This window comes from Vidua chalybeata, chromosome 9 (assembly GCF_026979565.1).
Source record: "Vidua chalybeata isolate OUT-0048 chromosome 9, bVidCha1 merged haplotype, whole genome shotgun sequence".
NCBI lineage: Eukaryota > Metazoa > Chordata > Aves > Passeriformes > Viduidae > Vidua > Vidua chalybeata.
Window position 1 is genome coordinate 21,144,064 of NC_071538.1, and position 22,349 is coordinate 21,166,412.

A 22,349-nucleotide genomic window follows, 5' to 3' on the forward strand; every position below is an offset into this window, starting at 1 on the left:
TTTCTGCACAAGGACTCCATGTCCAAAATCTCTGGGGTTTAGCTGCAGAGCTCATGAATGGCAAATACTATGTCACTGCTGTACAAGTCCAAGGCTAGCCAACCCTGAGCCATGCTCTGTTCTTTCAACAAGTTCAACCTAATGAAATGTGATCATCTCCCTGTGCTTGGATATTTGTTGGCTGTGTCTTAGTATCTTTGAGCTACAACAGCTTCTTCAGAACACAGGGGTAATAAGGGAGTTGCTGATCTGCCCCCTTTGGCTTTTGCTGTAGAAGTATGAAGAGGTAAAGGAGAAAATTTCAATGGGACAGTGAGATAAAGAGTATTTCAATGGTGAAGTAATTTGCTTTAAACATAAAGTGAGTTTGCAGGGGCAAGGATGGCAATGATTTCTAGACCTCTCTGGCACTGGTGGCTTTTTTTAATCTGTTGGGGCAGGCCTCTCTAGCCTGGTTGTTTCATGAGATAGCTCCCATTACTGCAGCCTCTCCTTTACTGAATGGTATTGACCATATTTTGCAGCCAGGTGATGACATTGTGTTTATGGCCGAAGAACTAGAAAAAGTGTTTATGCAGAAAATAGCCCATATGCCACCAGAAGAAAGACCAGTGAGTCTCAATAAAGGAAAGAGAAAAGGAAAGAAGACAGAAGGTAAGGCCTGTATTATATGCTGAATTTATAATATATTAAGCAAGCAAAACTGGAAACAGGAAATCTTCTTTGTCATAACTCAACCCTGGAACAGTTTGGATGTTCTGTACTCTTGCCAGAACAAACAAATAACAATAATGCTCTAAGGCTTTAGAAAATTTTCTTTTAAAATTAAAAAAGTTCCTTTTTTAAGAAAAGGAACTGACTTCCAATTCAGAGACTGTCATGCTGCTCAGCACTGTGTTATATAAACTAATAGGTGTGAACATCTGTGGGAAGTAAACAGAGTAACAGCTGAAAAAGACATGAATAATCTAATCAGCCAAACCAAAGCCAGAGAAACATTAGTCTAAACTGTTTTCACATCTCAGCAGTGGAGATCAGTAATATTGCTAAGCAATATATGCAGGTATTGACTGTGCTTAGGAAACACGATGCAGTCTGCACTCTTTGCTGCTTGGTCTTTATGTGTTTGTAGAAAACAACTTGATACTTTCCTTGGCAAGAGTATTTTTGCAATACACAGGGTGTAGTATGATGCCTCTTTAATCTTTGGTCTGAAGTTAATCCACGCTTTCTTGAAGCTAAATAATGTGTAACTTGGCATGATATTCTAGCTGAAGCACTAATGGTGTGAGTAGAGGAGGATACCAGTGTTGTTGTAAGTAACAAGCGCTCTTGTTTGCATTTATTTGTGGCATTCCTGTATAGATGAGTGGTTATGTTGGCAGCTGGTCAATTTGACCATGAAAGAAATTAACTGCAACATTTAAGACTTAACTTCTAAAATTTCCTGTATTAAAATAACCAGAAACATGGCAGCCCAACTGTGGGATTTCAAATGAGCAAAGCACAAATGAGAAGCAAGCTGAAAGCAGTGAGCAGCCTCCAGTGATGACTCAAGAGCGACAGCAGGCTACACTGGCTCCTTTGTCTGCAACTCAGCTGACTGCTTTAATGCCAGCTGCAGTCTCTATAACAAAAGTAAGTTTCCTCAAATAACTTCCAGAAAGAAATATATTGAAATTGCTCCTTCAGGCACTTATGGCAAAACCGTAGGAGCCATGCTTATTGCTGTATTTTTGAAACTTTTGTTATAATAGAAGATAGTAAGAGATCTCTGTTAAATCTTCTATGTCTGCTAAATACCTGGGCCAATGCTAATTCTAGAAGCTAAACAGAAATTGGGATGATTGCTTGGCGCATCTTTTCTTATAAATGTGACTTTTAGATGTTGTTCTCAAAGAAAAAAAAATTAAGTTTAAGATGATTGTTCTTGAAGTGTATTATATACACTTCTACAGGCTTCACCTTGAGGATAATTGTTTTTATACTACTAAAATAAAGTTCTAAGTTCTATTTAATAATTTCTTATGGTTTTTATGTAAATCAAATACTTGTTTCTTCAAAAATTAGCATGTTTGCTTAAACACTGTGTAACTAGCCTGGGAGCTGTTTGCAGCTCACAAAGCAAATTCTTGTTATTTCAATCTGAGTTGTATGTGAACATCTGAAAAAATCCTCTATTGACTTAGTTTTGGTTTTGCTCTTCCAATGAGGGATAGGCACTTTTGCCAATCTCTCCTATAATTTATATTTACACTTCACTCACATAGTCTGAACACTGATGACAAAGCACACATTATATGGCTTCCAAAGCAAATACTACACAAGTTAAAGAAAAACAGAGATAAACCATGCACATAAGGCCCTCAACCAGGTCTAAAATGAATTGCTGTAGTTTTCCCACTTCCTGTGGCTGTCAACTTGCAAGTAATTTCAAAACCTGCCAGCTTCCTGGAATCTTCACAAATGGCTAAAATCTGACCACAGCCTGGCCTGCAGTACATCTGCTTCTTTCCTTTACATCTAAGATGGAGCTTGGTGTGCTAGTCTTGTAATACTTTGTAGGTTTTTAGTCTAAGCTTTTGGGATTGCTGCATTGTGCTCTGACTTCAGTAGCTATAAGAGTTCTGACACTTTTTTTTTTGGGCTACACACACACAAGAATAATATAAAACTGACCATTTTCTTACTGTTCTGGACACTTGTATATTTTTTCTTTTTTAGGCTAAAAGAGGTGTGAAAAGGAAGGCTGACACTACAACTCCTACTACTTCAATCGTCACAGCAAGTGGTGAATCTTCTGCAATGTTTAATGAAAGAAAAGCTGTTAAAGCATGTAAAGGTGAAAATGAATGTATGGTAACAAACAAGCTTCTGAAGAAATCCTTTTCAGATTCTCAACAGCCACCTGGAATTATTAAAAAGATTCAGTTGTCAGGACAACTAAAACATTGTAATGCAATACTTAAAGAAATGTTTTCAAAGAAACATGCAGCATATGCGTGGCCTTTCATAAAACCTGTAGATGTGGCATCTTTCTCCACTGGTGTAAACCAAGCCATTGCCAAATATCCTACAGACTTAGGAACCATTAAAGTAAGTATGTTTCTGGGGAAATTAGGCTATTTGTGTAATTACAAGGCTTTAAATGAGTTAGCTGAAAAGGTGTCATGAAAGCTGCTTCTCCTATGAAAGACATAATAGGCCTAGAAACCAGATACGCTTCTGTTTCTCAAACTCAGCCAGGGTCACTGAAGAAAGCCTTTGGAGTCTCATTGTGACACATAGTGGCTAATCTACCTAACTGCTGAAAAAGCTAATATAAGTAGTGAGGGAATTGTGATCTCCAGGAAGCCCTTTCAAGCATGCCACATGTTAAATATCTGTGTCTGTACACACAATGCTGTTGTTAATGCCCTATAAAACAAAATGCAATTCTGCCAACTCCTGCTTTTCCCTCAATCTCAATGTTCCTGGTGAAGTGCCCTAGGACTTCTACACTGGATGTTTACGTGACACATTTCACCTTTTTAGTGGAAAACCATTCTAGATGGAGATATGTGGACAACTCTCTGTGGATGTTGAGCATATTTGTGTGGGGTAAACTATTTAGCCCAGCTAAGCTCCACTTCTTGGGGAATGTTCAGTTTTAACAGCTTAATGAATTATCTTGAAAGCGGACTTGCACAATACAAAGGTTATTTCCCAGTTTCTAGTCCATTAGTTTGACTCCAGCTATTATGGAATAAGCTTTGTGTAAATACCATGCATAGAATCAAAAACAGATGCTGAGTTCAGAACCAAGTAAAACCACCCAAACATTGTTGTCTTGACCAAGTGCTGAAACTAGTACTACAAAGTCCTTCCAGCAATTACAATTAAATCTGTTTAAAAGAAGAAAAAAACTTACTTTGTTAAAGAGACAATGTTGAAATGAGATCCAGATATTTCCATAACATTTTTATAATATTTACTGTCTTGATACACACTGAACCTGAATATATATGTTAAAATTCTTGTTCCTCCTTTCTTTCTGCTAGTTCATGGTGATGCTGTCTACTAAGTGTGCCTTAATTTTCTTTTCCTCTAGAAGAAAATGGATAACTTTGAATATAATGATATGCAAGAATTTGCTACCGATGTTAGACTAATGTTCATGAGCTGCTACAAACGTAATTCTTCAGACCATGAAATAGTTGCTATGGCAAGAAAACTTCAGGTGAGTTATCTTTTAAGTCAGACTTGAAAAAGAATAGTTCATCTCATGCCCTGATGTAGAATCTACTAATATTACTGAACTACTGTGTTGCTGTGTAGTTCTACAAGTAGTAGCTTCATAACACTTCCAGAAATCTGAAAAACATGCTGTTCCCAAACCTAACTCTTCAGGATGTTTTTGAAATGCACTTTGCTGAAATTCCTGACGAACCTGTTGCGAGTGATCATCTGCCACAGCCTGTGGGAGAAATGACAGAAGCTTATTCCAGTGAAAGCAGTAATGATAACTCTTCAGAAGAAAAATCATCTGAAGACTCTGAAGAGGAGAGAAAAGTGAACCTCAAAAAGCTTCAGGAGCAAGTAAGCATTAGTACTTAATGTGTGTGACTTAAGATCTCTCTGGTAAGGCCATTTTCAATGGTCTATTCCAAGTCTTTGCAACAAAAATAATTTTTTTAAAGATTCTAGTAACTTGTATTTTTAATACCGAACTTTATTCCCCTTTGGAAACACAGCCAAATGTTAAGTGAATAGTGCCTCAACAAATACAAAGTGAGCAATAGTTCTACTACTCTTGCCTACCACTTCTTCAGAGGACTCTCAAACTTCTTAAAAAATAAAAGTGTGTTCCTGTGGTATGAGAGCCTCCAGGCACTCCACATGTAGCTTAGTGGCATATTCTTCCAACAGGGTCATTTCTTTCACATGGTCAAAAAGTATTGTTCTTACCCTCAGCCTCTTTTGAGCCATACAAAAGCAAGTCATTAATTTCTTCTTCAGAAAGCTCAGTATGAGAGAGAAAAGAAGGTATCTCATGCTAACCAGTGAAGCAAAGCCAGGCTTCATATTAGGAGTGGGATGAGTGTTGCTTCTGCTTGAGCATAACTTTTTAACCTGTTGCTGCTGTATCTATAAACTCTGGGGAAAATTAGCATTTTTCTGTTAGTCAAATGAGGGACAGTTTTCAGTCCTTGTCAGATTGGCATCATCAATTTATGAATGTAGGCAGAAGGATGAACACAAGTGTACAAGCCCAACCTTTACAGCAGTGAGGTATTTCAGTGATTTCTAATCTCATCATCTGACCATCTTCTAGTTCCTGAGGTTTAAACAAAGTTGTGTTAAGCTCTTCTCTGAAACTTAGTATGTCTCAAGCAGCCACTTTATATGGCTAAATAAGATGCATGAGCCCAGTCCTACTTGCCTAATTCAGCAATGCAGTAGAAATATAACCTAATAAGGCATTTATGTGCATCCCAAATTCCTGAAATTAGAGAGGCTGCTAGAAACCACTACAATGATTTTCTTTTCTTTTCTTTTCTTTTTTTTTTTTTTTTTTGGGGGGGGGTGGCGGGTATGTTTGTGTTTTCTTGACAGAATGCTAAAAGGCACATGCTGTTAGAAATGTCTGCATAAAATAAACAGTCTTACATCTTGCAGATGCATAATCTGTGACTAAGATACAATATAGTAAAATGTTTGGGAAAAAAATCTCATTTGGAAAGCAGACATCCTATTAATATCTACTCAGTTGCCACTAATCTGCTGTGATATTTAGGACCAGTTTATTGTTCCTTCTACATTGCCCAAGGTTATCAACATTGTGGTTTTTTGTTTTTCTTTTTGTTTTTGATAGCTTAAAGCTCTTCACCGGCAGTTGTGGGTTTTGACCAAAGCATGCTTATCTAGACCAGAAAAGAAAAAAGGGAAGACTAAAAGTGAGAAAAGAAAGAACAAGGAAAAAGCTGAAATAAAAAGCTTGATTCAAAAGAAGAAAAATCTGAAATACATGAAGAAATCTAAGAGAAAGCTGTATTTAAATGTGTAAGTGTGGGGAACTAGTGTGGGTGTCAAATTCTTTTAAACTGCTGTTACTGCAGTATACTTTTTTCCTGCAGTCAATCAAAGAGAACCATGCAGCAGGTCTTGTTGGCACATAAGTCAGATGAAGATGGTGCCAAACCTATGAATTATGATGAAAAACGGCAGTTGAGTTTGGACATAAATAAACTCCCTGGAGATAAGCTTGGGAAAGTAGTCCATATAATACAGTCAAGAGAACCTGCACTAAGGAACTCTAACCCTGATGAGATAGAAATAGACTTTGAAACTTTAAATGCTTCAACACTCAGAGAACTGGAGAGATACGTAGCAACCTGTTTGAGGAAGAAACAAAGAAAGCAGGGTATGTAGTATAAATGATGTTTTAAGAAACCCTAGATTTGCTTTCTGGTTTGCTTTCATGTTAACTTCTGTTTCACATGCAGCTAAATACCCAACAAAGTCAAAAGAAGAACTTAATTTTGAGAGGAAACAAGAGTTAGAAAAGAGACTACTGGATGTCAATGGTCAACTAAACCCAAAGAAGGAGAGCTTCAAGAGTAATGTGGCTATTACTTTTACTCATTTGCAATGGAAATAGCTTCAAGTGGAATTCTTCCCTTGGGCTTTAGTCCTGTTAGGTATCTGGAGACTTTCTCCTCAGAATAGGTGGGATCTTAAGCTTCCCACTGCTAGTCTGAAGATTCTTTCTATGCTGAGTGAGCTGGAGTCACAGCAGCAAATTTGGTCAGTTACTTGTCCTGTCTAAAGCAGCTTCCTTATTCCGGCACCTAATACTTTATTACAGGTAAAGATGGTAACAGTTTCAGAAATTAAGGGACACTGAACAATTCCCTTATGCTAATATATGAACACCTGTTGGGATGTAGAGGGTCACACAGTCTGTTTGTTTGCAATTCATTTTCTGTGGTTTAGAGATGCAAGAACAACCAATTCTAGTAATACTTGTTACTTGGCAGTGTCACTAATGCTGTCATGCTAACAAAACTTGTATATCAGTGATAGGTGTGCTGTGTTAATCTTAAAGTGTCCTAGGAGAAAAATTCAGTTTTTCATGCAGTAATGCATTTCAAGATCAAAGCCAGAAATTCAGTGCATACTTGAGCCATACACTTACTGCAGTAAGTGTCATCTCATCAGGGGCTGAGAATGGATCAATGCAGCTGATGCTGCTATTATAAGTCAAGCTGTTCCTCATTAAAATAGTGAGTGCTGTTATTGCCCTCCACTGGATATCTATTTAGCTCCTATGTAAAATCAGCTGAAATGATAGAAGCAGCCCTAGAAGACACAGGGACATTTGTATCCAGCATTAGCTCAGTCAAGTCTTCCTGTCTGGTATATATAATGGCTTGAAAATATCCTACAAAGAAAATCTTAAAGAAGCAGCTGAAATCAATTGTCAACTATATGTTGTGAGGAGACGGAAGAAGCTGGCTAGGAAATGTTTACAGCTGGTATCTGGCTTGTTTAAAAGAGCTAAATCTGGACTTGTGTCCAGGGAAACAGGTATCCATGTAACTTCTCATTTTCAAAGCTTCCACAGAGAAAAAACTTTGAAAAAAGGTTTGACTCCAAAATCATTATAAGCTGAGTTAAATCAACCCTGCAGATGCAAAATAGTCAGATGGTGGGGAGGTGGCAAAAGATGGCAATTTGGGAGTGCATATGGCTAGGGAAGAAAGAGCTGGCTGTAGATAAAGAACTCTGCAGGCAAGTCTGGCAGCAGCAATCTGCACACAAACAGGCTCTTGACCACAGGAAAGCTTATGGGGGAAAATTGCTTGAATTGTGTCTTAGGTCTACAATTTGAATCTACTTCAGAACTGTAAATTGTGTGATTACAGCTTCTTCTTGGATATACCATTAATTCAACTAGCTGCTGGTAAATCCCACTCCTCTCCTCTCTAGAGGGAAGTCTTTGTTTTCAAGTCCACTGCTGAAGGGACAGTAGACAAGGAAGTGAAATAAAATTAAGTCTTACGTGGGAGAATAGACCTAACAAGGCTGATTGTAGTCTTGTATAGAAGAATGCTCCATTGCAGGTTGCTCTGAATTCTTTTTCTCCTGCAGTTGAAAACAATGCTGAGTCAAGTACTGGGCCAAGCAGACTGAGTGACAGCAGCAGCAGTTCCTCAGATTCTGGCAGCAGCACTAGCAGTGATTCTAGCTCCTCAGATAGCAGCGACTCTGAATCAGGTTAGAAAGCTTATTTTTGTGTTTGTGTAGGCAAAATATCTTCTATCTTAGCACCTACTTTTCCACATGCTTACCAAGGATTTTAGTTTTCTTTGGTTAGGTTTGCTCCATTTTGAAGGCTCCATTCCAAGGCTATGAAATGAATGCCTTAATACTGTGATCCCAGGTAACACAAAACAACCAAACCCCCCACTACATCCATTCAACCCATCCATTCAATCCATTCACCAGTGAAAATCTACAGGGACCAAAATGAGCTAGCAAAAGGTCTTTGTATCTAACCTGGACACTAGACCATAGGGCTATAGCTTATTCTTGTAGCTTTGATCCCTTTTTGAAAGTATGATTCACTTTATTTTCATCTTCTAATCTGCAGCAAGAAGGGTGACCTGAGCCACAAAAGTGCCTACAGCATTAACTGTAGAGGCAAAATCCACCCTGGTGCTTAAAATGTTTTAAGTTTGTTTAAAGGATATTACAGCATCAGAACACTAAATGATGTTTCTCTGTACACAGAACTCTTTAGTTTTCTAGGACAGAACAGATCTGCCAAACTGGAGGTCTACAGTGTAGATCTCTATATGAGGTATAAGGTGAGAAGAATGCTCAACCCTCTTTAGTGATGGGGAAAGCAAACACAGTGAATCAAGGGCAATGAAGACCTTGATCCTGTAGGAATCTTTGTGGTCTCTTTTTATATCTAGGAGAAGTTCTCTAAACACATTAAGCTGAAGTCAAAGTATTCAAGATAAGAACGTTCCTTTCACTGTGAGGTTGACTCTACATGCAACTGCAACTCACACCTTCTATGTGTGAATAATGAAACATATGTGAATGACTGATTTGTTCTTTTTCCATCCCCCTTTTTCTGCCCACCTCACTGTATTTACAGTTACAGAAACCTGTTCAAAACAGACTGGAGCCAAGCAGAACTGTCCAGATTCTCTGGAAAAGTCTAAGGTAAATCTGGCTGGAATGGATATAATAATTTTGCCCTAAACAGATAAAAGTTATTATACAAATAACTTTATTAAAGTTATTTTTTAACATACAATTCTAATAGAAATTATGCAACTTCATCAGGAAATAATGAATATGGCTTGAATGCTATTTGTTCTGTAGGACTGATTGATACGAAGATGTCCCCTGAGCTGTTTGTTAAAAATATCTTATGCATCTGTATAGGAACAGATATTCTGGGAGGCTTATATCTTTTATTATCATTGCAGTGATTGTGTTTGATGAAGAAGGGCAGAATGCTCCACATATCCCACCCACCTCCAAAAAGGGGCAAAGTCTCCAAATTGGTCTCTGAGTATAGAATTGACCTAACAAACAGTGTAATGTTTTTTAATCTATTAATAACTTCTCTTCTATGCCTGAAAAATAAATAAACTGTACAATGTGCCACTTATTTTCAGGATACTTTAATGTTGCTTATTGCTATGGTATTATTAGAACCAACAGCAGCTTTATCTAGAAATAATTCTTAATGCCTCTTAGATTGAATTGCTCTATTCCTGTATTATACAGTGGGTGTTATTTCTTGTCAAGGTTAGCTGCCTTTAAGAATTTCCCTTGAAGCTACCAGAGACAGAGACTTTGAATTTCAAAGCAAAATCACAGCCAAACCTTCATTCTTCTTGCAATAGACTGACTTTCTCTTAAAGTACAGGAAACTAGGCTGCTAATTTATTATTCAGCTGCTCCTTCTGCATCTTCATAAGCAAAGATTCAGGGAAGGAATTATGCAACACCCTTTTTTTGCTTAAGAGGTTCAGCCTCTGCAGTGACAGAATGACAGCAATAAACTTGAGAAAACAGGATCCAGGAAATGAGCTTCAGTTTGGTCAGTTGTAACAGCCCCTTAATGACCTTCTGAGTAGCAACAAACATCATACTTGAAATCCTCGCATTACATTTTGTTCTCAGGGGTTTTCTGTACCTGTCAGACTGAGGCAGTTGAGTGCACTTTACCTCATGGCTTTTTGTCATCTAAATGCTTAGAAAATAATGGATCAGTATAACAATACGAGGGGTACTGAATCTGACAAACAGTGGAAATGGGTAGTGGTGGAAAAGAGGATCAAATAGCTATTAAAAAATTTGGCTGTATTAACTGCAGTCTCTTTATAGAGAATACCACTTTGTTTACAGAGGACATCCTGCAATGCTGTTCTGCAAGCACAGCCCTCCTCTCTTACTAGCAGCTTGCAAAATCATGGATCATCTGAACTGCAGCAGCAACCTCCCAATATACTGCAAATGCTTCAGTGTAGATCACTTAATACATCAGAACAAAATGCTCAGACTCTCTCAGGTAATACATTTATGCCTATATTAGATTGCTGAGGAAAGAAGGATTGTCAGGATGCCTGTATTGCCAAACAAGCTTATCTTGGAATTTTGGAGGTTAGCAAGTGGATAACTGAAAAAGTTCTTGCAGAGTATGGATTACCAAAGAGCATGATGTAAATTAAAGCATAGGAGCGCTGAGGATTGGAGAGGGGTTTCAGATTACTGGGAAACTTGTGGTGGGGCAAAATAGTATTAAAAACAGGAGGTGTTCATGCTTCCTTCCAATGAGATGGAAAAGGATACCTCAATGAACTTGGAGTTACAGGAAGTGTTGAACACCTTAAGGCAGGATTAGATACTTAAACCCATGCCCACTACCCAAGTTCATGTCTGAAATGCCTACTTGCTGAATGTAAGGCTTGGTGCCACAGGTCCTCTGAACTAATTGTTGTTGTCTAGATACATCAGATACATGAACTTGCTTAGGAACTAAGGCAATAGCAAGGAGCTATTCCTTTCCCTCCCTCATTTACGAAAGTCTAATAACATTGGACACTTCTGAGATTTTAGTAGAAGACAGCATGAACTGGTAGCTGACTAACTGAGAAATCAATTAAAAACTAAGTAAAAATAACTCTTAAATCACGTGGTTAGAACACATATCTCAATACTGAGTTACTCCACAGATCTAAACAGTGACCTAATTTTCTAATGTAGGACTGCATTTTACATGACAGGGAAAAAAATCATACCCTACTTCTTTCTCAGGTAAAATCTCAGCTGTACCTGCTGTGCATGATGCTTTAGACCAGCAAACTCCTCAGAGCACTCCAAAGACAAGTCAGGCTTCTGTCACCCACTCCAGAAATGTTTTTCCAGAGGTGAATACATGCTTCTCTCCAATGAATTAATTTCAAACAGCATCTGTAAATCATGTTCTTACCCTTTAAATAAGATGTAATACAATACTTCAGGCTTGAATTTGATGTGATGAAGGCCATTTAAGGTTTACAAGAAAAGTTTTCTAAAACCCCAATAATAAAGTGATTCTTATCCTTTAGCAGGGTATTACTTCATTGCCTCCTGGCTGTAACACAAAAGGAAAGTTTGGCTGATCACGTTTATAGTGTACTATAAAGCTTATTTTATTTCTTTTCAGGGCTATAGCTTGAACTTAAGTAACCCTTACACACTTACAGGTTAAAAGTCCACCCTGTAAACCAAAAGCTTTACAAAAGAGGCAGATTAAAATATGTGTTTTGGTTTTGTAGAAATATCAATTTCACAAACTCAGCAATACAGAGGGTCTGGAGGCTATACTGGGATAGTGTGCTGCTTTTCATACCTTTTCCTAAAGCTGTGGAAACTGGGGCTTTCAGGGTCTAGATGAGGTTGTAAAATATTTAATGACTGTTGAGTTCTGTCTTAATATGTTCTTGGAGAGTATCCTGGTTAGAAGGGCCTCTGTGGAGGAAAGGAAGTTATTGCTGTTACTGCAGCAGGATCACTTCCATCCTATGATGATTAATAATCCTTCTGAACATGGTTGAACATTTAGTTGCTTTTATCAGGCTGTAATAGCTTTCTTTTTGGCAATGGATAGAAACTGCCTCTTGAATCTATGAGCACAAGAATGTGTCCTGCAAGTAAGGATGAAAAGCAGCTCACCCTTTCCTATTGGTGTCCACTGTCCAAGGTAGCAGGTAATTATGACTCAGGTTTGTGCAGCACTGTCCTTAGTTCAAGGGATTACCACACAGAGTAATCTTGCACAGAGAAAATATCACTGCACTGAAGATCATCGCCCTTTACCCTGATCCACAAGCTAGAGTGCAGCAACTGCCTTTATGACAACTTTATTCTGCTGTACAATGTTAAGGGTTAAAGATCTTGTATCAGTCTCTCATTCTCTACCCACTCCATCACTTGGGATTGCTGAGCTGTGCATATTCTAAATCTGAAGTCTTGATTTATGAACTTGCTTTGGTTACCATAATATGAATGAAATCTCTTTCTTCCCTGGTGTTTACAGAAGCTAGAGCTGCAAGAATTTACTGCTGTAAGCTTCTAACTCTTTAATCCTGATGCTGTATAATAAGAATCCTCATAGGCTAAACACAAGTAATATAAAGAACATACTTTGAAGCCTAGCTTCTCTTCTAGGTGCCCAACACCATTTTCCAAGTTGACAATGCTGACTGGAGTAAACAAGCTGAGGAAACAAGACATCTAGACAAATCAAATAAACTTCAAAACAAGACCAGCATGAGAACTGCTGATTTAATAACCATAAGTCAGGAACAAAGTATGTAATGTCATAATAAAAACTGTAGCCATTATCAGGGGTGCAAAGTTAAAAATGCACATGAAACTGGTTTAAAGAAATATCATGCTGAACACCTTGCATGTTGATAAGTTTGCAGGTTAATGGTTGGGTATGCAGTTTTCCCTTGCTTTTCCTTTTTTATCTGCTGCTTAAAAAAAAAAAAAAAAAAAAAAAGTGAAATTAAATGGATGTTTGGTTCTTGTTCTCTGTTAAAATATATAAAGAAAATTACTTTTTCATTTAAGAATTTAATGAATGTAGTAGTAGTGATAAGTAATTGCCAGTGTAGTACTAGTACTAGTGATAAGTAACCCAGTCTTCCATGAAGTCTGAGAATTGATGCTTCAATCTGTTGAACTTCACTGCCTTTGAAATGTCTTCTGCTGAAGCTTCATGGACTTCTTTTCCCAGAGCACTCTGTGCATGTGTGGTCTGAGTTATCTTTGGCTCTTGGTGACAAGGATCTGACAGCAAATCACTGTGAAAGAGACTTTCACTATGGAATAAACTTGCAATTACTACAAGAACACTGGCCCTCTGAAAGCTGCATTCTATACTTCATACATATTTCAAACTAAAGAATTGACTGAACATCCATGCTCTGTGTGTCCAGTATTATCAGACATGATTGTTTTGGGGTCTCCTTTACTCTTTGCCCTCTAGAACACCTTTATAGGGAGGGAAGAAGCTTCTGAAAACTTGATGAAATTAAAAGGCAGAGCCTGTTCACTGATGAACTCTTATTTTTGGCAAAGAATAATGCTAAGTAGTTGCAGTGTATTAAAGCAATTCTAAAAATAGAGATTTAATTCTCCATGAATTTCTATTAATTGTAGGGACTTAACACACCAAGCCATACATCTACTGCCCCCTTTTGCTTAGACTTCTAGCAGCTGGAATTGGACCATGGCCTCAGCTAAGGATTTTTACTTACAAAGTTTTGTGGCTGTGAGGTTTTTCTGAAAACCCCTTTAATGACACACTGGCTGAAGGTTTGATACTTTGAATCCAGAACTCTGGATTCAAGCATTCAAAAACTTATCCTTTGCATAATTAAAAAAAAGTGTCAACATATTACCTGAAGTTTTTTATTAAGCATTTACTTAAATAATGAAACATCTCAAACTACAGTAGAGGATTGTTGCTGAATGAGATAAAATGTGTTATCTCTGGTTTGAAAATAGTGTTTGGGTTTTTTTTTTTTTCCCCTCAAATAATAAAGAAGTAACAGCATGAAGTATTTGTATACCTTTAGGTTACTGGAAATGTGAGGACTAGCCCTTGATGGCTGACCTAACTGCTATTTAAAAAATGTAAATAGAGTTGAGAGCTTTAGGTGAAATGAGTTTGCATGATCAATCAGGTACACCTAAAGCTGGAATCAAAAGGAAAGAGGGCTGGGTGGGAAGGGGAGGAAGTAAGTGGCAAAGTGCTGTGTTCAGTCTTCCTGACCAAACCTTTAAAGCATTTTGCTGGGACCTCTCCTAGAATTAACCAGGAGTTAATTTCTCATCTATAGTTGAGCTAGCTATACTTTTTCCTGCCCAAAAAGTGTTGAGAAGTGGTCCAGTTTAACTTAAGCTTAGGAAACATTTAGGAGAATTTCTGTCATTCTGGACCAAATAATAAACTGCACTGTAAGCTTTTAAGTCAATTCCTTTGAAGACTAAAGTTTTATCATTTAAATTTGAGAAAGAATAGTCTATAAAATCAACATGATCAAAAAGTCTTTTTTTATTCTTCCATCAGGTCATTGTACACCCAGTGATAAATCTAATGATAAAAACGTACTAGAGCCAATGTCTGAACTTCTTCCAAGAAAGGTAAGTGATGCTCAAGTTCTACTTGAGAAGAGGCTGAATGTATTTACTAGGTTGAATAACTCCCTGACCTAGGATCTTCCCTAAAAATATGTTCTTTTACAATTAGAATTTTTAGTGTATAATAGGCCTTTGCCATTATTATAATCTGTACAGATTTAGCTCATTTTTAGTGCTAAACAAACAAATTGCTCTCTTTATTGCAGAAGGTAAAGCATATAAGATATGCACACAAATATATGTTTAATATGCCCATGTTGCCTTATTAAAATATGGCTTGTTTCATCTAGTTTTAATATTTAAACAAGGAACTAGTGTTCCTTGATCTAGTTCTGATATCCAAGTTATTAGTGCGCTTTCCCTTACTGATCCAGAAAAAAAAATGAGAGTAGTGTGGAATATAGTTTTGCTGCTATTGGAAAACCTATTTTGAAATAAGACAAAGCACTTCTAATGACTAAAGGTATTAATGACAGTGGAGCAAAATCTTTCCTAGCATACAGTAAGTTATCTTAATTGGAAGGACAGAGGCATTTTCTTATCTACTAAAGTCTTTTCTTATAATCAGCTAATTGAAAATATTAATTCAAAATTACTAATACTAGATCATGTCAACCTCTAGCCTAAAAAGTTTTCTATATCATCTGTTGACCTAAAATGTTTCTAGGATTTTTCTTTAGGTACTTAGGTTTCAGAAAGCTATTAACTGATGTGGTGAATTCAATTCCAAAAATATGTATTTCCTTCATAAGCATATGCTTCTACTAGAAGCAGGGTTTCTTAAGAATGTTGGTTTTATTGTGATTTACGCTATGAAAAAAATGCCACAGGGGAACATACAAAACCCACAAGCCTAATATAAAGCTATTATTATGTAAGGATTGCATATAGAAATTAGAGGGATGTTCTCTGTATTAAAACCTTGTGTAAATTCAGCCTTGTGAATTCACGTTTTCTGAAATGAAAAAGTGGACAGGTAGACTTAAATAGTCAGAATAGCTACAAATGCTAAGAGTTGTTGGCATATTGCCAGAAACTCTCAAAGTTGATGAGAAAGAACATTAAAATTTGCTCAGATTGCTGTATGTGCACTAATATCCTGCCAAAGGAAGGATATTTTGGTGTAGCTATTTCTAACAGGCCTAGTCAAACAACATTGTGCTAATGTAAGAACTAAGCAGGTAAAGTAGTTGCAGAGTACTGTTTTCTGTGTTTTCCTTTTTCTAATAACTTCAGGATGCAGAATTGAAGACTGTAGATTCCTGGGTAAGCCTGTGTAAAACGATGAAGCTCCCAGCTCCAATAAAAGCATCTGCTGAGAGCTTCAATCAGTTCAGGGCCGCTGTATTAAAGAGGAGCGGGCAAGTGCAGGAGTCAAAAAGGTCTCTTGTGCAAGCCGAGAGGGAGCTGCAGAATCTTCCACAAGAAAACAAAAGATTTGTAACCACTTCTGTGTAAGTATTATTCTGGTTCTTGCCTGTATGGTACTGGGGAGCTTAGTTATTCAGGAACAAGGGTTTTGGCTTAGGTAATTGCCACATGTCAGGTGAGATTGGGGAGTTGTACCATGCTAAGCAAAACTGCACATCCAAAATGCACAGAGCAGCTTTTTCTCTTCAAATCAGTATTATTTCAGTGGTCAGAGAAACTTCCCAGGAATTTCTTTATTTGTCATTGCTGTTAGTTTGCTTCTGGATTTTTTTTTTCTTTTTTTTTTTTGATGGAGGGGAGTTTGGTTTTTGTTTGGGTACTAGAGTGAGGGGTTTTGGTCCTCTGGACCACTAATGACCAGAGTTCACATTTGTCCTATTTTCATATACCTGTAGCCAGGAATGTCCTCATCTTAGTGCTCTCCTAAGGGGATACAGGATAGTGCAGTCTTGGAGAGAATGTTGTTAACATGGGTATACAGGGTTTCCAGAGTGCACCACTTCATACAGCAGAATTCTCTGCATTGCTGTGAAAAGCACCTTCAATAAGCCCCTGCTTCCCTAGCTGTTTGCAGCTCCTGTTTCAGACAGTGCCCTGAGGTCTGTGGCCATGCTGAGTGGGATAAATTACTGCCTACTAATTACTGCATTGCAGTAATATCCTGGAGTTTGTTTGCCACCTTTTGGAAACTGTTTGTAATATTTCCCTCTCCAGTAGTCTGCTTTCTTTCCCTTGCCTGTTTCACCCTGTGAAAGATAAATTTGAGCTGGTTCCTACATTCTCCTGCACTTGCCCATTGCTGGTTGTATTAGAATAAGTCAATTGTTTAGATTGTTTTATTTTAATAATCACAGAATTTGAGAAACTTAAGAGTATACTCCTGGTTCAGAAGTTAGTTAAATCTACCTCAAATAACTAATTGAAGAGTAAGAAGGTAGAAAAAAACATCACAGGCCAAGAAAGTAACAGAAAATAAAGAATTTCAAAGCAAGTGTATGTAAATTTTGTGTAGTATATCTATAAATCCCACATGCATACAGATGAGAAATGGGACACAGGAAACATGAACCTACTACAGCCCAACAATTATGTGCATATAACTCTTGTGAAAGGAAATCACTATGAAACAATGTGAAAGTGCCCACTTTAAGAGCTGGGCACCGATTTAAATTATTTGCAGAATTTTATCAGGTTGTTATGAAAAAAAAAAAAACACAAAACTTTTATCCTATACTGACTTCTTCTCCTGTCTTTAAAGGGGCCATGAAAGCACAGGATTGGATGCCATGGCAGTGACAGACTGTGAGCTTCAAAAAGAAATACATAAGAGTAAACTGCCCGAAGCTCAACAATGTATTCTTGATCAAGACCGTAACTTGGCTAGAAAAATGGAACAAGAACGCAGAAGGAAGGAAGCAGTAAGTTTCTGACTCTTGCTACATTACTTTTTTTTCAACTTTACTAGAGAATAAACAAATATTTCACCAGGTCCTTATTTCAAATGATCTGAATGATTGGAAACAACAAACTATACTGTCTGAAGAGTTAGTGCAGAAAATGCAATAGGAAACTCAAAGTATGTCTTCAAGTGACATCATATGAAAAGCTATCTGCTTGGTCCTAGTACTCCTATAAGCTTAGAATAATTGTGTGGTAAAATAAAATGCTGAAGAGGAGTCCCTGCCCTCTAACTAATTTCAAACCTTGAGTGTTGCAAGCTGTCAATCCTCCTTAATGTGTTCCATGTCGACAAAAGTGCTAGTCATACTGTTCTGGTGTGAAATACCAGGCCTGAGCCTTTTTAAAACTAACTGGTTTTATTGGTGACAGTAATGAATGTTTTCTAATTGCTGCCTTTTTTAAGAATTCATATTGCTTTATAACAGAATGTAAGTACCAGTGTCAGATCATGCTGGATACAAATAAGTTCAACTGAAGCTTTCATCCTTCAGCTCTTTTCTGAGGGCTTCAACAACATGCACACTCAAACTTGTCATACCAGAAAAGACATACATTTTTTGAGATTATGCTTCATAGTTTTCTCTTAAATCATTAGGTATTTGACCTGCATAGTATCCATTAATGTCTGACTGCTCTGAAAAGACACTTGTTTGCTTTCTTGCAGACAGCTTGGATAATTGATGTGAATCTGCAGAGAGATATTATGGCATCTTTCGAAGAATATCTGGAGTGAAAGCAGTAGTTTATATAGAATTTAACTTCAAGCTACTAAAAGGAGCACAGTTTTGTATTAGTTAGAATCTTAAATGTTAAGACCTCTTTAAAGTTCTTCTCTAAAATGCTTTGTATTAAAAACTTGTTCACTAATACCTGACGTGTCACAAGATTTATTTCTTTTCACTGCTTGTTTATAACATGTAATCTATTCTTCTGCACAGTGGAATGGAGTTGTTAATTTGATTATAGTTTCATCTTTGTGTGTAGCTGTTAAAATAAAAAAATCACTTTACTGTGATTTTAAAAAATCACTACTGTGACACACCTGTACAAAATCTGGGCTGTGACAAAAAGATCTCTCTAAAAGTGATACTGTCTAAGGTGGGGGAGGAGGTGTGACATTACTTGTAATCACAAAAAAACTTCCATGAACTCTTTAATTTAATCAGTAAATCCTATCTACTTGTATGTATTTTAAGGCCCAGATATGTCAACATAAAATACATTAAACACAATATTTAGCTAAGGGTGCAAACATGTTTGCCACATAGATCTAGTTCTTCTCAGGAAGAAATGATGGCAAACTGGCTCCAGTTTGAAATATTTTCTAATTGATGCAAGATGATATTAGTGTCAAAAAATTGTCTGGTAGAAACCAGAATAAAAAGCCACACATGCTTGTTGATTATATACAGGTATGGGAAATAAATACAGGACAAATAAAACATTGTTTTATGGAATTAATACCAAAACAAAATGTGTATTACAGAAATGCTGGGTGGAAGGGGCCCCCTTCAGACAATCTAGTTTAGTAGTCTCCAAACCCTTTTTGTCATGTACTCCATCATTTAAATGTTTTAAGCATGGACCCCAAGACATGTATATTTATTAATTTATAAATCATATACAATATTCTGCTGTACTAGTATATTTTTTACATTACATTATAATATTTTTTAATTTGGTTTTATTTTTAACCCTGTTTATTTATTATTTATTATTTATTTATTATTTTATTTATTATTTTATTTTGTAATTTTAAAAATGGTATTCAATATTTTCTTCTCACACTCCACTTTGGAGACTACTGATCTCATTGAGCCTCCCACTCAAAACTCTCTCCCAAAAGAGAACTTTGATTTGTCAAGTTCCTCGATGAAAAGTGAAGGTAACACTGCCAGTTGTGGTGAGGTTCTGCCAAAGACAACCAAACTAAGTAACCTAAGTGAACAAAACTTTCTACAAATAACTGAATTTTCAGAGAAGACAATAAATTTCTTCTAAAATCAAAAATGCCAGCTAAAGCATGCCCAAAAATGCTATCTGGTCTTTCAGGTAGCAGGGTAATGAGTTAGTGCTAGTTCCAATATATTTATTCAATATAGTCATGGATCTTCAAATTCTGCCATTGCTGGAATGGTATTATTTCATTCAAAAGCACAAAGAGTGTGTATGACAAACATTCAGACTGGGCCAGCACCCTTTGAAATGTCCAGGGATGTGCTAGCCTGGAGGCATGTTCAGGTGTACGCTGTTTGGGAGATTTGAGGACTTGGCTAGGACAGGGATTTGGGATGAAAGGTTGAAATGTAAGTGATGCTGTTAGGATGTCTTTCATATCCACATCAAAAGTGACCTGCCTTCATTTGTAGCTTATACATTGTTAAGAGTTATTTGTCCTGCAATAAAATACTGCAGTTCACATCCAGGACTCTCTACCTTGCTGTCACTTGGATATACTTTCTCTCTAGGTTAATGCAAGCTCAAGAGCTCTTGCTTTGGAAACAGGAGGTGACAGAGGGAAGGGCAAGAATTCCTTCTGAGCATTTCATCCATTGGATACAGCTACATGGGTATTGCTGGTAGGAACTGGTGCTTTTGTCCCTTCAAAAACTAATTCCAGCTTCCATGACTCTATAGTGTCATGATGGCTTAAAGTCACAATGTCAGTGCTGCTAATGCTAATCTGATAAATCCTTTATTTGCAACCTCCAAGTCACTTGGAGAGGATAATCAGTTCCTGTCCCCAGACAGAAGGCAGAATCCAGAGGTAAGGGAGTAACAAGCCTCTAAGGACTGTTTGCCCAAAGCCATGAACACACTCAAAGATGCAGGAATAGCACTTGGGTACATGCCCCCCTGCAAACAAGCTGCTTAAATAAACTGTTAGCTACCTAACAGATAAAAGGTGTACTAAGTTGTGTTACACCATTCATTTACCTTTATCATTTGTGAAAACAGCTGCTTTAATGTGTCACTTGCTTACTTGTGTCTATGCTAGTAGGTTGTATGTACATATCAATGAAAGGTAAGATAGTTATTAGCTTTAAGAAGTTCCTCTGTCACTAATAAATGGAATATGGTAAATTTCTTACTATCAACTATGAGTTGGTCAGGCTGGAGGCAGAGGCAGAATCAGTGATGTGAAAAGTTGTCCTCTTTTGTCTCTCAGAGAATCAGGATTAGTTGAGCTGACAAAAGATAAACAGGCAGATGGCACCTTATGGAGGGCAAAGCACACTGTCAAAGCACGAAAGACCATCTGCCCTGGGGTTGGTTTGGCTTGGCAACCATTACAACAATAATTTAGAGCAGAAAATGAGAAAATCAAAATGTAAAGACAGAAAATAATTGTCGGGGCCCTCAATTTTTCTTATTCATATGACAGGTGGAAGATTCTAAACTTTCTTCTGCAAAATCCTGGAAAACATGTGGAAGGCATTTGCCTCGTACAAACACGCTTGCAACACATATGTGGACAGTGTGGTCCTAGAGTACAAAGTAAGTGTTCCTAAATAACAGAGGAATTCTATGGCTTCCTTGGAAAACAGGCCAGCTAAGTGAGCACGGGTGGTGCCCAGAAATCCTGCATTAGGGTGTGCAGCAGTTTCATTGTGCAAACACTGCTCAGAACTGCTAGGTCACCAGCACTAGCTTCTTCCCAGCTCTGATACCAGGTCCATATCCACTACCTCAAGATGGCATAACTAAACTCCATAGCCAAAAGGTTTGTATAATTTAGAAGTTTGACATAACTATTGAGGTAGTCAGTGATGTATAAAATAAAAACAGACTTGATTCTATCCTTCTGAAAAAAACTGCCATGTTTTTTTCTTTGTACAAGAACTACTGCATAGCTTGGCCAAATATCTTTGTATAATAAGGCACATCATGGTTCTATCTTTATTCCTTCTTGTCTTCTAGATGACTACAGGAATTTTGTGATTGCCCTGCCTAAATTTTTCATCAACCTTTCTTTGAAGGCAAGGGACAGCTTATGGTCAGTTTCAGAATTTCAAACGTGTTTTCCAATTTCTCTTAGGGGATGTTTTCCAGTAATTAATTCTGATTACTGGTTTGTTAAGAAATTTGATGGCTACCATGATATAAACAACCACATTGGTTGTTTTGCTCCTGCCAAACTTCCTAATTTATCTAACTGGGTCACTGGTTTACTGAGGTATACTTCAGGGGAAATTCTGCTGCTGCTTAGTCTGATATTGACAAGTTGCAAAGGCTTCTTCCCTACAAGAAAGGTCATTAGCACCACGTCTGATGCATAAGAAATTAGCTGTATGCTAATCCTAGGGTTGGCAGTGTGAGTAATCTGAGCACGAAGGGAAAGCTCCGGCTCAGTAGGCATGATTCATGCAATCCTACTGGAGTCTGCAGAGGTCGGTGTCTGAACTGAATCATCTGCATCTGATGTTCCTTCTCTTCTTGCCCAAGAGAGTGAGGGAGCCTTAAACAGCCCTGCACCTTTTTCCCCAGCAGACTGATAAAGCTCCTGACCTTAAGTTTGTAAAGCTTGTGTTCAGACAAGGAGCAGGGATCATGAACAGTGTTATTCAGCATTGGCAGCTGGTGTAGGTCACTAATATTACATTTGTGTTATAGGTAACAGGAAGCTTGGTAGCTTTTTACAGCTATGTAAAATGTTATCTTTAGTAAAAGAAAGTAAATTCATATTAGGGTTTTAACTTGTTTAAACTTTTAAATTCATAAACATGCAGTAACAGGCCATTCTTTATAATTCC

At 37.4% G+C, this 22,349-nt stretch overlaps 1 protein-coding gene and 1 long non-coding RNA gene across 6 annotated transcripts in view; one reads left to right on the forward strand and one right to left on the reverse strand.

The window, feature by feature from the left end:
• Positions 1-18,464, forward strand: part of BRDT (bromodomain testis associated) — a 48,701-nt gene extending 30,237 nt beyond the window's left edge. For 2 of the 3 annotated variants that reach the window (XM_053950137.1, XM_053950136.1), the window contains exons 6-22: positions 525-654; positions 1,466-1,638; positions 2,725-3,096; positions 4,091-4,219; positions 4,390-4,578; positions 5,855-6,042; positions 6,117-6,403; positions 6,486-6,599; positions 8,134-8,259; positions 9,152-9,219; positions 10,417-10,579; positions 11,326-11,438; positions 12,721-12,862; positions 14,633-14,706; positions 15,940-16,157; positions 17,393-17,552; positions 18,260-18,464. In XM_053950137.1, coding sequence (XP_053806112.1) covers positions 525-654; positions 1,466-1,638; positions 2,725-3,096; positions 4,091-4,219; positions 4,390-4,578; positions 5,855-6,042; positions 6,117-6,403; positions 6,486-6,599; positions 8,134-8,259; positions 9,152-9,219; positions 10,417-10,579; positions 11,326-11,438; positions 12,721-12,862; positions 14,633-14,706; positions 15,940-16,157; positions 17,393-17,552; positions 18,260-18,328 — 2,715 coding nt within the window. In that variant the 3' untranslated portion in view covers positions 18,329-18,464. The remainder of the gene's footprint in view (positions 1-524; positions 655-1,465; positions 1,639-2,724; positions 3,097-4,090; positions 4,220-4,389; positions 4,579-5,854; positions 6,043-6,116; positions 6,404-6,485; positions 6,600-8,133; positions 8,260-9,151; positions 9,220-10,416; positions 10,580-11,325; positions 11,439-12,720; positions 12,863-14,632; positions 14,707-15,939; positions 16,158-17,392; positions 17,553-18,259) is intronic. The other variant, XM_053950138.1, reaches the window with a different exon arrangement.
• LOC128792054 (uncharacterized) overlaps positions 1-22,349 on the reverse strand; it is a 64,184-nt gene that overhangs the window by 22,603 nt on the left and 19,232 nt on the right. The gene's annotated exons all lie outside the window — the stretch shown is intronic.